This window comes from Cervus canadensis, chromosome 13 (assembly GCF_019320065.1).
Source record: "Cervus canadensis isolate Bull #8, Minnesota chromosome 13, ASM1932006v1, whole genome shotgun sequence".
NCBI lineage: Eukaryota > Metazoa > Chordata > Mammalia > Artiodactyla > Cervidae > Cervus > Cervus canadensis.
The window spans coordinates 21,775,944-21,789,381 of NC_057398.1; the positions used below are offsets into that span (position 1 = coordinate 21,775,944).

Sequence of the window (13,438 nt, forward strand, 5' to 3'; positions counted from 1 at the left end):
CGATTGGTGCTGTGTTCCCTTGCATGGGCAGTGGAGATGGGAATGTATGGCACGATGAGATTTATGGCCTCATCCCTGCCACTGTTAAGAGTTTGATCTGACCATTACATTTTCTCCAGCACAGACATGTCAATCAATTTCTTTGTGTTTCTCTTCCTCCTTCCTCACCCTGCTTCTAAGGGGAATGCCTCTGCTACGAAGGTTACATGAAGGACCCAGTACACAAGCATCTTTGCATTCGGAATGAATGGGGAACCAACCAGGGGTAAGTGAGGGGATGGCGAGTTAGCCGGTTCCTGGGTGTTACCCCTCCCTCAGGCAGACGGGATGCGGAGCAGTTGTGTCTAGACGAACAGAGCTAAAGGATGGTTCTATTCTGAACGTCAAACGGGTGACGTGTCACCGTGCATTTCCATATTTACACCATCCCAGTGACGTCCATCTCTTCTTTCTCTCTGCTTATGAGTTCAGAGCCTACAGCTGGGATCTGGGAATCAGGCTTCCTTTTGTTACCGCTGTCAACCAAAAAGATTCCACAGACAGGACTTAGCTGATGATTTTGTTGGAGACACGTGAAGACACACAGACTCTAGCACAGCTCCCCCAGAGCTCCACGGGCTTTGTGAGACTGACATGAGTGGAAGCTTGTTTTCACCAGCACTGTCAGAGAGGGTGAAAGGCAAAGACTCAGGGGATGCAGGATTGAGTTAAAGGAGTTTTGCTTGATCCCCAATTAGCATCTCTCTGTGAGAGCTTTGCTTTCCCCCGAAAACAGACAACTGGGGTAAAATATTAATAGTTACCATGTCTGTCGCTTTGTTTTTAAATCTATTTTACTTTTTAAAATTTTTCATGGTGTTAAAATATGCATAACATAAAAATGATTATTTCCCCCATTCTTAAGTGTACAATTCAGTGGCATTAAGTACATTCATACTGTTGGGCCACTCTCACCACTATCTATCTTCTGTTGCTTTTTAAATCTTTTTATACTTTGTTTGGGGTGCTGAGAACCCATTTTCTGCCTTGACTGTGTTCAGTAGGAGAGTGTGGGGACACCAGGGTCAATAAATGCTAACAAATAATAGCAGTCAGTGGGGCAGGGGAAACTGGAACTCAGGGCAAAAGCCCTCTTGGAGTGATTGCTTGGACTGAAGAGTTGAAATGTATTTGCAGCCTGACAAGGTGGAGAAAAGAAGCCACCATCCCATCCTACAGCAGCACTGAGGATTCCTAGCCCTGAGGTTGATGCTCTGCCTCCTCTGTATGTTTCTGATGAGCCCAAACCTAGAATATTGAATGTAGTTCTGGACTCTCAAAGCAATAAATATGGAGACAAATGGGTGAGAGTTTGGAGAAGAGCAATAAAAATGATTGAAGAGCCCAAGGGAGTGATTTATGATGAAGGGATAGAAGAACTCCACTCAGAGAACTTGGCCAGCTGATGACTAAGTCAAGGCATGATAGATGCCCGTAGACGTTCGATGAGGGCAAATGTGCTGGAACGGGTTGAAGTTGAGCGATAAGGACAAGAGAGAATGAAGTTAAGGAAAGGAAATCTGAGTCACAGGTCAGAAAACTTGGGGGAAGTCAGAATGCCATGAAATTTCTCTGTTAGCGAAAATGAAGGATGGCTCCGTTTCTACTGAATTGGTGATTGTATCAGGGAGGCAGCCCGCAAAATGTAGAAGAAGGAGTTTGGAGAAGGGTAAATGCATATGAGGTGTCCTGCTGTTGAAAGATTGGTGGGGAGAGCTTGGCTCATAGATGCCAAGCGGAGTTTGAATAGCGTGCCATTCACCATGCGTGTGTAAAGGCAGTTCACTCCTCTGCTCTCTGACCCCTGGCATATTTGCATGGATGCTGGGGCACCAGGATTTTAGCTTATGTGATGGCGGAGAATCTCAGTTGACTATGATTCTTACTGAGTAAAATATTGGGAAAGCTGATGAATAACCGACGAAGAGATCTCTTAGCCTGCATACCTGCTGCTGAAGTAAACAATGGCAAAAAATCATTTCACTTTGTGCCCTGAATGATCAGGGCTGGCTCTCTGCAGTGATTGGATTTGGGGGCTAATCACTCAAGGCTCCATGCCCCTTGCCTTGTAGACAGATCATGTGAGGATGGACCTGACTTCACTGGGTAATTGCACAAGGCTTCGTCATTCCCTCTGGCTGTGTGTAGAGACAGTCTTAGGATGTAGACAAGAGCCTCCAGGGAAATGGTGGAGGCCCCACGATGGTGTCATTTAAAATAAGACAGGCTAAAGCCCCAAGTTACAGACTGACAGGAACATTAGCCCCAGGAAACAGACAAGTAGACCTAATCTGTCATTTCCATCTCTAATTTCCATTATTCTCTGATCATCACTGTCTACGAGGTCTCATTTTGGACACTAATAAAATAATGGAGCAACTGTTAGGAGGTGGGGGAAAAGTGACTATCTGGAGAATAATAGAGCCAGGAGTGATAAGCAGCCTGAGTTTATGTGTATATAAAGAAGTGCCAGACAAAGGACTGTGTTTTCCTCCTAAAATGACAAGATAAATGAAAAGCAGAAGACACCATACATCTTGATCTAAATCAGGGGTCTGATGCCATGTTTCTTTAAATTATTCTTACAAAATTAATCGAAATTGATTTGAACGTGAAAACTGTCACTTGAATCGAAAATTACCTGACGGATTGCTAACTAATGACATGTATTGGGATATTATGGAAAAATCAATGATAGGCTTGATTTTCCTGAATATTTTATTTAATGTTCCAGGAGGTGGAGGTGAGCCACATGTATGGGAATTGATGTTTTTCACTTAGTATTCCTATATTGCATATGTTAAAATACCTGAACATTCTTTTGAAGTCAAACAACCAAATCCTAGGCCACTGAAAACTAAGATGAATTCCCTTGTGAAAAATCTAGGTTAATGTACCAAAGGAAAAGTAGCAATGAGGCAGTCATGACTTTCAGACAAGGAAGAACATTGATCAAGGACGTTAATGCAAAAAATATAGCCAGTGGATGATTCTGTGAGACAGAGGAGTTACTTGCAACTTTATCCAGCTGCTGCATTGGGCTTCAGTTTACCTGGATCTATATGTGTTCATGTGAGTGTGGTATGTGATGTGTGTGTGTGTGTGTGTGTGTGTGTGTGTGTGTGAGTGAGCTGGTTTGTTTCTAGAAATCCCCTCACTACTCCAGGATTCCCTGGTGGCTCAGACAGTGAATAATCTGCCTGAAATGTAGGAGACCTGGGTTCAATCTCTTGTTTAGGAAGATCCTCTAGAGAAGGAAATGGCAACCCATTCCAATATTCTTGCCTGGAGAATGGACATGGGAAACTGACGGGCTATAGTTCATGGGGTCAAAAAGAGTCAGACACAGCTGAAGCGATTAACACACACTTTCTCACCATGCCATTCTGTCATTTACTCTCTCACTCATTCATGTTTTCAGTAAATATTCACTGTGTTACCCATTGTGGCCCAGGATAGGCTAGGTTGCTAATTATAAGAAGAAGATGTTGTCTCTGCTCTGGAAGAACTAATAGTCTAGATTGATAGGTGGGCACATAACAAGCAAATTGCAGTGAATTCTAAAACCAGTTAAAGGTTTCAGTTCAGTTCAGTTCAGTTCAGTCGCTCAGTCGTGTCTGATTCTTTGTGACCCCATGGACTGCAGCACGCCAGGCCTCCCTGTCCATCACCAACTCCTGGAGTTTACTCAAACTCCTGTCCATTGAGTCAGTGATGCCATCCAACCATCCTCTGTCGTCCCCTTCTCCTCCTGCCTTCAGTCTTTCCCAGCATCAGGGACTTTGCAAGTGAGTCAGCTCTTCGCATCAAGTGGCCAAAGTATTGGAGTTTCAGCTTCAACATCAGTCCTTCCAATGAATATTCAGGACTGATTTGCTTTAGGATGGACTAGTTGGCTCTCCTTACTACCCAAGGGACTCTCAAGAGTCTTCTCCAACACCACAGTTCAAAAGCATCAGTTCTTTGGTGCTCAGCTTTCTTTATAGTTCAACTCTCACATCCATACATGACTATTGGAAAAACCATAACCTTGACTAGTTGGACCTTTGTTGGCAAAGTAATGTCTCTGCTTTTTAATATGCTGTCTAAGTTAGTCATAACTTTTCTTCCAAGGAATAAGCGTCTTTTAATTTCATGACGGCAGTCACCATCTGCAGTGATTTTGGAGCCCAAGGAAATAAAGTCTGTCACTGTTTCCACTGTTTCCCCATCTATCTGCCATGAAGTGATGGGACCAGGTGCCATGATCTTAGTTTTCTGAATGCTGAGTTTTAAGCCAACTTTTTCACTCTCATCTTTCACTTTCAAGAGGCTCTTTAGTTCTTTTTCACTTTCTGCCATAAGGGTGGTGTCATCTGCATATCTGAGGTTATTGATATTTCTCCCTGCAATCTTGATTCCAGCTTGTGCTTTATCCAGCCCAGCATTTCTCATGATGTACTCTGCATATAAGTTAAATAAGCAGGGTGACAATATACAGCCTTGACGTACTCCTTTCCCTATTTGAAACTAGTCTGTTGTTCCATGTCCAGTTCTAACTGTTGCTTCCTGACCTGCATACAGATTTCTCAAGAGGCAGGTCAGGTGGTCTGGTATTCCCATCTCTTGAAGAATTTTCCACAGTTTGTTGTGATCCACACATTCAAAGGCTTTGGCATAGTCAATAAAGCAGAAATAGATGTCTTTCTGGAACTATCTTGCTTTTTCAGTGATCCAGCAGATGTTGGAAATTTGATCTCTGGTTCCTCTGCCTTTTCTAAAACCAGCTTGAACATCTGGAAGTTCATGGTTCACATTACTGTTGAAGCCTGGCTTGGAGAATTTTGAGCATTAGTTTACTAGGATGTGAGATGAGTACAATTGTGCAGTAGTTTGAACATTTTTGGCATTGACTTTCTTTGGGATTGGAATGAAAACTGACCTTTTCCAGTGTGGCCACTGCTGAGTTTTCCAAATGTGCTTGTATATTGAGTGCAGCACTTTCACAGCATCATCTTTTAGAATTTGAAATAGCTCAACTGGAATTCCATCATCTCCACTAGCTTCCTTCATAATGATGCTTTCTAAGGCCCACTTGACTTCACATTCCAGGATGTCCGGCTGTAGGTGAGTGATCATAAAGGTTTGAGCAAAGTTTAATAGGACTACAGTTTAAGGGGTTCCTTATGTGACATCCCAGAATCTGGAATATGGTTTCATGGAGATGTTAGATCTTAAACTGTTCTGTTTAACAGGTACCAAAGGTAATTCTAAACAGAAAAACAGCATATGCCAAGGCATGGAGACTCAAGAAGCATCATTTTTCCAGGAATGACAAACAAGTGACTCAGTGTAGCTCACAGGTGCAGTTCACAGAGACAGGAGAAGAGGCTGGTAAGGTAGATAATGACTAGATCTTGGGGATTTCCCTGGTGGTCCAGTGACTTAAGACTATGTGCTCCCAATGCAGGGGCCTGGGTTCGATCCCTGGTCAGGGAACTAGATCCCACATGCCATAACTAAAGATCCTGTGTGCTGCAACTGAGTCCTGGCATAGCCTAAAAAATAGACTAGATCTGAAGAGCTCTTGCTTACTAAGGCTTTGAACCTTAAAGCTCCATGTGAACACCCCTTGAATGATAAGCAGGAGATGGCTGTATATGTGGTGGATTGTTCTCTCACTGCATGTTATTTTTCTGGACCCTTCAAAATAAGTTAAGACATCCTAAAAATAAAGCAGAACAAACACACAAGAAACCTCTCAAGACTATCTAGTTTTACTTATCTGGATTCTGCAAGTAAAACATAGTCTTAAAATTATCCTGTAGATAAAAGTTTTCAAGATCACACAGTAAAGAATTTCAGAAAACTGGGGACCATATATATATATGATATGTAAATTGAGGAGGTTGCAACCATCTTGGTGACTCTGGTTTTGCCAAAAATGCCTAAGGAGAAGTGAGGCAGGTTGAGACATTCATGTGTGAATCTTGGTAATAATGTCAGTCACTGTGTTTCACCCAAGTGACAGGATCCAGGCAGGGTGGCAGGTTGTAAAATCAATGAACTTATTACACAAGAGGCTTCGATTCACTAAAAGTAAAAATAGCTTCAAAAAGATTTAAACAAAGTCATGGGTGACAGACTTCTAATGAGTTATTAAAAGAACATGGGATGTTTGAGGTTACATCCTTGGTCTCTGAGGTTGGCAACAAAATCAATCACTGCCTGCCTGACCCAGCACCCCTGGTGACTGGGTGCCCAGCAGAAGACCCAGGATCGGAGGGTCTTACCCTGACACAGGGCTTCACCACGTCTCTGTCTAACCTGTGTGGATTCACAAGTGCTCAGCCTCTGACCCCTGTGGCAGGATAGACACAGCCAGAAGCCCTTAGGGTCTCTATATGGTATTTGTCTGCTAGGACAACAAGGACAAATTGAAAATTTTCACAGACAAGAAAAGTGAAAGTGAAAGTCACTCAGTCATGTCCAACTCTTGTGACCCCCTGGATTATACAGTTCATGGAATTCTCCAGGCCAGAATACTGGAGTGGGTAGCCTTTCCCTTCTCCTGGGGATCTTCCCAACCCAGGGACTGCACCCAGGTCTCCAACGTTGCAGGCGGATTCTTTACCAGCTGAGCAACAAGGGAAGCCCAAGAATACTGGAGTGGGTAGCCTATCCCCTCTCCAGTGGATCTTTCTGACCCAGAATCGAACCAGGGTCTCCTGCATTGCAGGCGGATTCTCGAAACTAATAATGTCAATAAAGACAAGAAATGAAACCAATAGATGAGGGTGGGGGAGGCAAGAGAGATTGATTTACATGAAAATATGAGAGGAGAAAAAACAAATGTATTTAGCCATTTTGGAGATTATTAAGAAAGACTCTAATGATGTCTTTTGATAAAGAGTGGACCCAATGGCCTCTCGATGTGTTTTTCCGAACACCACCATTAGATTACATTCATGCATTTGAAGGTGTTCCCAGTAAAGAGCAGGCTGATTTCTTATTCTGGCATCTCAGATACAGAGGGTGACACCAAGGAGATTCCCCGCTGGAGAACATAGGACTAGATTTCAGTGCTGAAGGATGGTGATGGAGCGATGATTTATGAGATGGGAAGAGACCAGCTGTGGAAAATGAACAGGTGTTTCTCCAAGGTTTTAAAAGCCATTGTCAGAACTAGACCTGTGCATCAGAGCACTCCTCTCCCTGCCTGCTTAGGAGGCAACTAACATACCACGGTATCCCCTCGATGAGTGCATGCGTGTGCATGCGTGTGCACACACAGACACTCTCACACAGCCCATGCCATCTTATTAAGGCCTCTTTGTTGTCCCAGGCGCGTATTGTTCTTTCTATTTCTACAACTCCTCGCTGCTCCTCACCCTCCCAGGAGTGTCTGCTTGGGGATTCTAAATCTGTACAAGAAACAAATGTCCCACACCAAAGCATCCGGTTTCCTTTTCAAGCCAAGAAGGAGGACAGTGTTTGTCATGGTTGGTCTCAGCCCCTCTGTCTTTTTCAGAAACGTCCTTGACAGAAGGTAATTTTATTTAGGTCTGTCTGAATGATGCCATCCTAAACATTTCCCTAGAGACCACTCACAGGAAAATGACCACAGCCCAGCAGGGAGGCTGCCTTTGCCTCTGGATTCTAAGTGTTAGCAGAGACCAACCTACGCAGATTATTCAAAAGGATCCAAAATCCATTCTCCCCTCCAGACCCCCTAAAACTGAGCAGGAACATTCTCTCAGCTGTCTGACCATCAAAGAGCAAATGCAGAACTGTCGTAGGGCAGCGACTAGAATGCTGGGGGGTAGCTCTAATTCCCAGCCCAGGTCGTGGGCAGTGTTTGGCCTTCTCTAACCTGCCCGAGGTCTCGTCAGAAGTGACTCAGATGGAGTCAGACAGCCCTGTGTGACACATGACATTTCCTGACTTTCTTTTGTCCATTTCTAGCTCATCATCTGGCTTTTACGTCCCCACCCCCATGCCTGTCTGTGTCAGCGATGCCCTATTCACCTTCCTCCAGCCACCCCCACCCAGACAAGATTTGCAGGCCAGCCTGCCGCTGCTCTTTTATCTCTGGCCGCCCTCCTCCCTTCCCTCCAGCCCTGGCTTCATTGTCTGTGCCCGGCTCCTGTCACTGCCATGCCAGGCACAAATGTGATTACCCTCCCATTAGCTCTCTTTTCATTCTCCTTTTTTCTGTGTGTGTCTGTGTGTGATTCCTTCTAATTACCCTCACTTATTCCCTTCTTCCTAGCAAGGGTTTCTAGTGTTTTTATTTTGCCTTTTATTTCTCATTCTCCTTTTCTTCCCCCCTCCGTTTTTTTTTTTTTTTTCTTGCATCTCCTCCTCTTCCTCCAGGACTCAGTAGAAATGTGACTGTCCTTTTTCCCACCTATTTCAACGACAAACAGGTCATCTTAGCTCTTCGAATGAAACCTAATGTTCCTAGTTCCTTCTCTCACCAGAAGCTCTGATGTAGCCTGATTCTAGCTGAAATGTCCTTAGCAGGAGAACTGACTTCTGCTGGTTAAGCAGGTAGGAACTGAGTGGAAAGTGGATCTCCACCTACCAAGATGACCTCAGATGGGCTTAAGGGGATCAAGTCCCCCCTGTTGGCTCAGGGAACCCTGCATCTCATTCTTATGGATTTTTTCAAGTGGCAGCATGTTTAATTTGACCCATTTTCATGGCAAATGTGTAGTCAGTCGGCTGAGTACAGCCATATGCTTGTGTGTTGCAGGTAGACAACTGGCAGAAAGAGCAGCTAAGGGCTGAAACCTCGCCCGTGCGGGCCCAAGCAAAGCCTGGAGGGATGGGGGTGGGGCAGGGTGGGGAGGGGACATCTGCCCTGATGCCTGCCTTTTTCTAATTTGCACAAAGGCACTTGAGGAACTTGTACTCCCTTGGTGGTGATTGTCAGGTGATACCCTTTGCTCCCCTCTTAGAGGCAACTTGAACCTTCTTAGTTACTCGGGATGATACAAGAGCAAAATATGCCCCAATACTTGATTCTCTGATGCCAGTTCCTAGAGCAGATACTTAATCATCTGGGGAGCTTATTTAAAATACTGACTTTCAATTGCTGCCCCATGAGATTTTAGTTTCATGGGTCTGAGCGAGGGCCCAGACTCTGTACATATGAAAAGCTCCCCCATATACTTCTGCAGTCCAGCTGGACTTTAGAGCCCTTCCTAAGCAAGGTGTGGAGTCTCCACATCTCCCCATGCCCCAGGAAGACATCCTCTTACCCGCACACCATCCCCACTGATGAAAATACTGGGCTTGTAGACTAGTGGCTTAATGCATCTTAAAGGATTCTTGCATTTTACTGATTGGGAAATAGAGGGCCAGAGAGTTGAAGAAACTTGTTCAAGGTCACATAGTCAGTGGCCAAGCTTATAGTGACAGGTGGGTACTGGAGATAAATCAGTCGAGTAAATACTGATTTCAAAGAGGTCTCAGTGTGATAAGCACGTGACACTCTGAAAGTCAGTCATCAGCTGTAGAAGAGAGGTGGGCATTCTGTGGTCCCCACCTGCTTCTCTACATCCTCCCCAAGGTACCAAGGGTGCTCAGCTTCATCCCACCCTCCCCCACGTGACGAGCATCTGCAGCCCCCCTACAGTACTGCCTACCCCCTGGAGGAGGGTGAAACCGCCACGGTGTTCTTTCTGACTAGTCCAGTCACAGCACCAAGAGACTTATTTTAAACAGCGCTGGAGGCGGGAACACTCATATTTCCTCCAACATGACCACCAGGGTGAAAAAAAAATCAACCTCAATTTACCCTCCCATCTGCTCAAGAATGGAAGATACATTGTTTCAATTTTATAGAAATGAATGTTTTATGTCTGGCCCAGGCTTTCCAGATAGTGTCCTGAATTTATATATTCTACTGAATGCATGGATGTTTTCTACTAGGAATGCTCCCCGGACCTCCGGCTTCTTTGGGTTTTGGTCTAAGAATACTGGGTTTGAGAGTGCTGTCATTTCCTGGGCTTTGGAGATCTTGGCTATTTATCTTTTTTTTTTTTTCTTTAAAATAAATAGAAAAAAATCCACTCGTTATCCCATGCTCAGAGAAAACCACTGTTAGCATTTTGGCATCTTCCTTCCCCATTTCTTTTGCTATGAATCAAAAGTTTTACCTCCCACTGCCCTCCCTCCAATTTTGAATGCCTTTTGTCCACTTTCATTATTTGATAATGAGCATGTATTATTTTTGTAACCACAAAATTTGGGGGAAATTTAAGAAGGAAGCTTTAAAAGTGTCATTGGGGTACATTATTTTTCTCAAAATGTTTTCTCTGGGGAAGTTATTCTTAATGTCTAACTGACAACCCTGTTTAAAACCTGGTTTTGGAGGAAGAAGTATATGCCTTAGAGTCTAGTGTTCAGGTCAGATTCCTCTAATGTACACACTGCTGTAAGTTTGTGTATAACAAAGGGCTGGATGAACACCAAGAAGTGACCCTCAAATTCAGCACAGTCTTTTTTTTTTTTCAGCTTTATTGAGATATAATTGACATATAACAATGTATGAGTTTAAGGTGTACAATGTATTAATTTGATACACTTATATATTGCAAAATGATTACCTCCATAACATTAGCTAACACCTCCATCCACTCACATAATTACTGTTTCTCTTTGGTGGTCAGAATGTTGACAATCTTCTCTGTTAGCAAATTTAAGTATATAATGCAGAATTGTTGACAATAATCACTATGATGTACACTAGATTCCTGAGTTCAACTTTTTAAGATTTTACATAGAAGTGATATAATGTAGTATTTGTCTTTCTCTGACTTATTTCACCAAGCACAATACCCTCAAGGTCCATCTGTGTTGTTACAAATGGCTAGACTTCTTTCTTTCTCATGGCTGAATGATATTCTACCATGTATATATATATGGTATATATATATATGATATATATATAAAATATCTTTTTTATCCATTCATCTGTAGATGGACAATTAGATTGTTTCCATTCTTGGCTTTTGTCAAAATTGTCAGCACAGTCTTTAATGCAGTACAGCTTCAGTGTTCCTGGAGATTTTCAGCAAGCCCTCAGATAATGCTGATTAATTACTGCCATTTATTAAGTGTGTAATGCTGGGCTGTGTGTGTGTGTGTGTTTTTAATATCATCACTAATCTTGATTAAAATCCTCCAAACTTGTTAAGAGGTAAGCAGTTAGTGGTGTTTATTCCATTTACAATTTCTGTGAAAGCAGTTTCGGTAAAAGTCATCTTAAGGTTTAGTCTTCCTAGATAAGTATTTATGAATTCTTGTTCAAACATTCACACTACAATTTTTTTCCTGAGTTTTAACTTTATATAATTTCAGAAACTGGAGAGCAAGCATTTTGTCACTGCACATCTTGGTTTTTACTTGATCTTTTTTGTTGTTCTTATAAAAGGAATGCATATAATTAGAGGAAAATCTAAAAAAAAAGAGAGAGGAAAAAACCCCACAGAACAGTAAAAAGGAAGCAATCCAAGCCACCTGAAGTGGCATCTCCTAAAGGGAACACATCCTCAACTCTTTTGTTTGTTTAGGGATAATATTTTTTTTTAACAAAAATCACATTATATTGTCATATCTCCTGCTTTGTCTTATATATTCACATATGCATATACACACATACACATGTATATATGTATATTTAATAAGAAAGGTACCTGTTTTTATGAGGGGCTCAGTAGTGTGGTGACCAGGGTCACAGTGGTGAACAGAATTGCCTGATGCCAACATCTAGGCTCTTCTCACTAAATCCTGATACAGCTCAATGGTTGGGATAACCTTTTCCTTCCCTTGTACTCTCCTTCCCACCACGTTTATTAACCTTTCCACATGGTTTTTCACACGAGAGCAGTATTGTTGTCTTGAGGAGAGAGAGCCTGGAAACCAGGCTTTTCAGCCGAGATTCGCTTTTGGAGCTAAGATCTTTGAATGGAGCAGGGTCCCCAGATTTCTGTGAAAGGAGGCTGTGAACAGCTGTTCAATGCCCTGATGCCACACTCACCCAATTAGCCCTGGAGGTGGAGGATTTCCGTGTGGCTGCCCAGACCACAGTGGTTGGCATGGGCTTCCTCCAATCCTGATGTACAGCAGGGTCTCCCTTGCTCACAACCAAATGAGAAAGATGGCTTTGTTTATGTATTTATTATTGATTGATGTACAGTTGATTTATATTATATTAGTTTCAGGTGCACAACATAGTGGTTCAATATTTTTATAGATTACACTCCATTCAGAGTTATTGTAAAACATTGGCATACATCCCTATTTGTATAGTGGTTTGTACCTCTTAATCCCCTGCTCTCATCTCACTCCTCCCTACTTTCCCCTCCCCACTGGTAACTACTAGTTCTCTGTATCCATGAGTCTGTCTCTGTCTTATTATGTTGCTTCCATATGAAAAGGATAACTATAAATGGAGTGGATGCTCACCATGGTGGGATAGGAGCATATTTCATACCGGGTGAAGCCTATCTGGAGGGAAATTAACATCGGTGCTGGACTTCCCTGGTGGTCCAGTGGTTAAGAATCCGCCTGCCGGTGCAGGGAACACAGGTTCAATCCCTGTCCCGGAAGATCCCACATGCCGTGGAGCAAATAACTAGTGAGCCCGCGGTCTAGGGCCAGTGCTCTGCAAAAAGAGAAGCCACCTCAATGAGAAGCCCAGGCACCATAACAAAGAGTAGCCCCTGCTCGCCCCAACAAGGGAAGGCCCGTGTGCAGCAAAGAGGACCCAGCACAACCAAAAATAAATAAATTTAAAAAACAAAAATGGTCAATGCCAGTGAGCCTTAGTACCTTACATGCCTGGTGTTACAGCATTTCCCACACTCTACCCTTCAGATGCAGTAGTAGTAATAGTCTTGGTACTAATACGGTAACAATAAGCGCTGACACTTACATAGTTCTTGGGATGCACCTACCAGCCTTCTAAGTTCTTTTCATGTACCAACAAATTTATTTCTCATTTCAACACTTTGAGTAGAAACTCTTGCTGTCCCCCTTTTACTGGTGAATCTATTGAATATTGCAGCAATATTCAAAGTCTCATGGACAAGAAAAGAGACTCTCAGTCCCAAAGGAAAACTTTTTCTTGCCAAACCTCTCAAGGGCTACTGTCCTGAGAGTCTCAAAATGAAAGCAGGAGAGAAACTACCATTCAACCTTGAGGCTCTGGTGGCAGGGGATCCCCGTGAGTAGATGATTTGATTAAAGCGATGACAAGGAGGCAGTGTGTAGTTAAGCATCTCTTCCTGAATGATGTAGTGTCCCAGGGAAAGTGACAAGTCCCTAGAGGGACCTAGCTGGAGGCCTAAACTGGGGGCTCGTAACTGCTGGGGCCAGGCACCTGTTACTGAGGAGCTCTGTGCTCTGT

General features: G+C 43.2%; 1 protein-coding gene across 2 annotated transcripts in view; it reads left to right on the forward strand.

The window, feature by feature from the left end:
- ASTN1 (astrotactin 1) overlaps positions 1 to 13,438 on the forward strand; it is a 345,625-nt gene that overhangs the window by 179,504 nt on the left and 152,683 nt on the right. For both annotated transcript variants that reach the window (XM_043486036.1, XM_043486035.1), the window contains exon 8: positions 181 to 265. In XM_043486036.1, the coding sequence (XP_043341971.1) occupies positions 181 to 265 (85 nt within the window). The remainder of the gene's footprint in view (positions 1 to 180; positions 266 to 13,438) is intronic.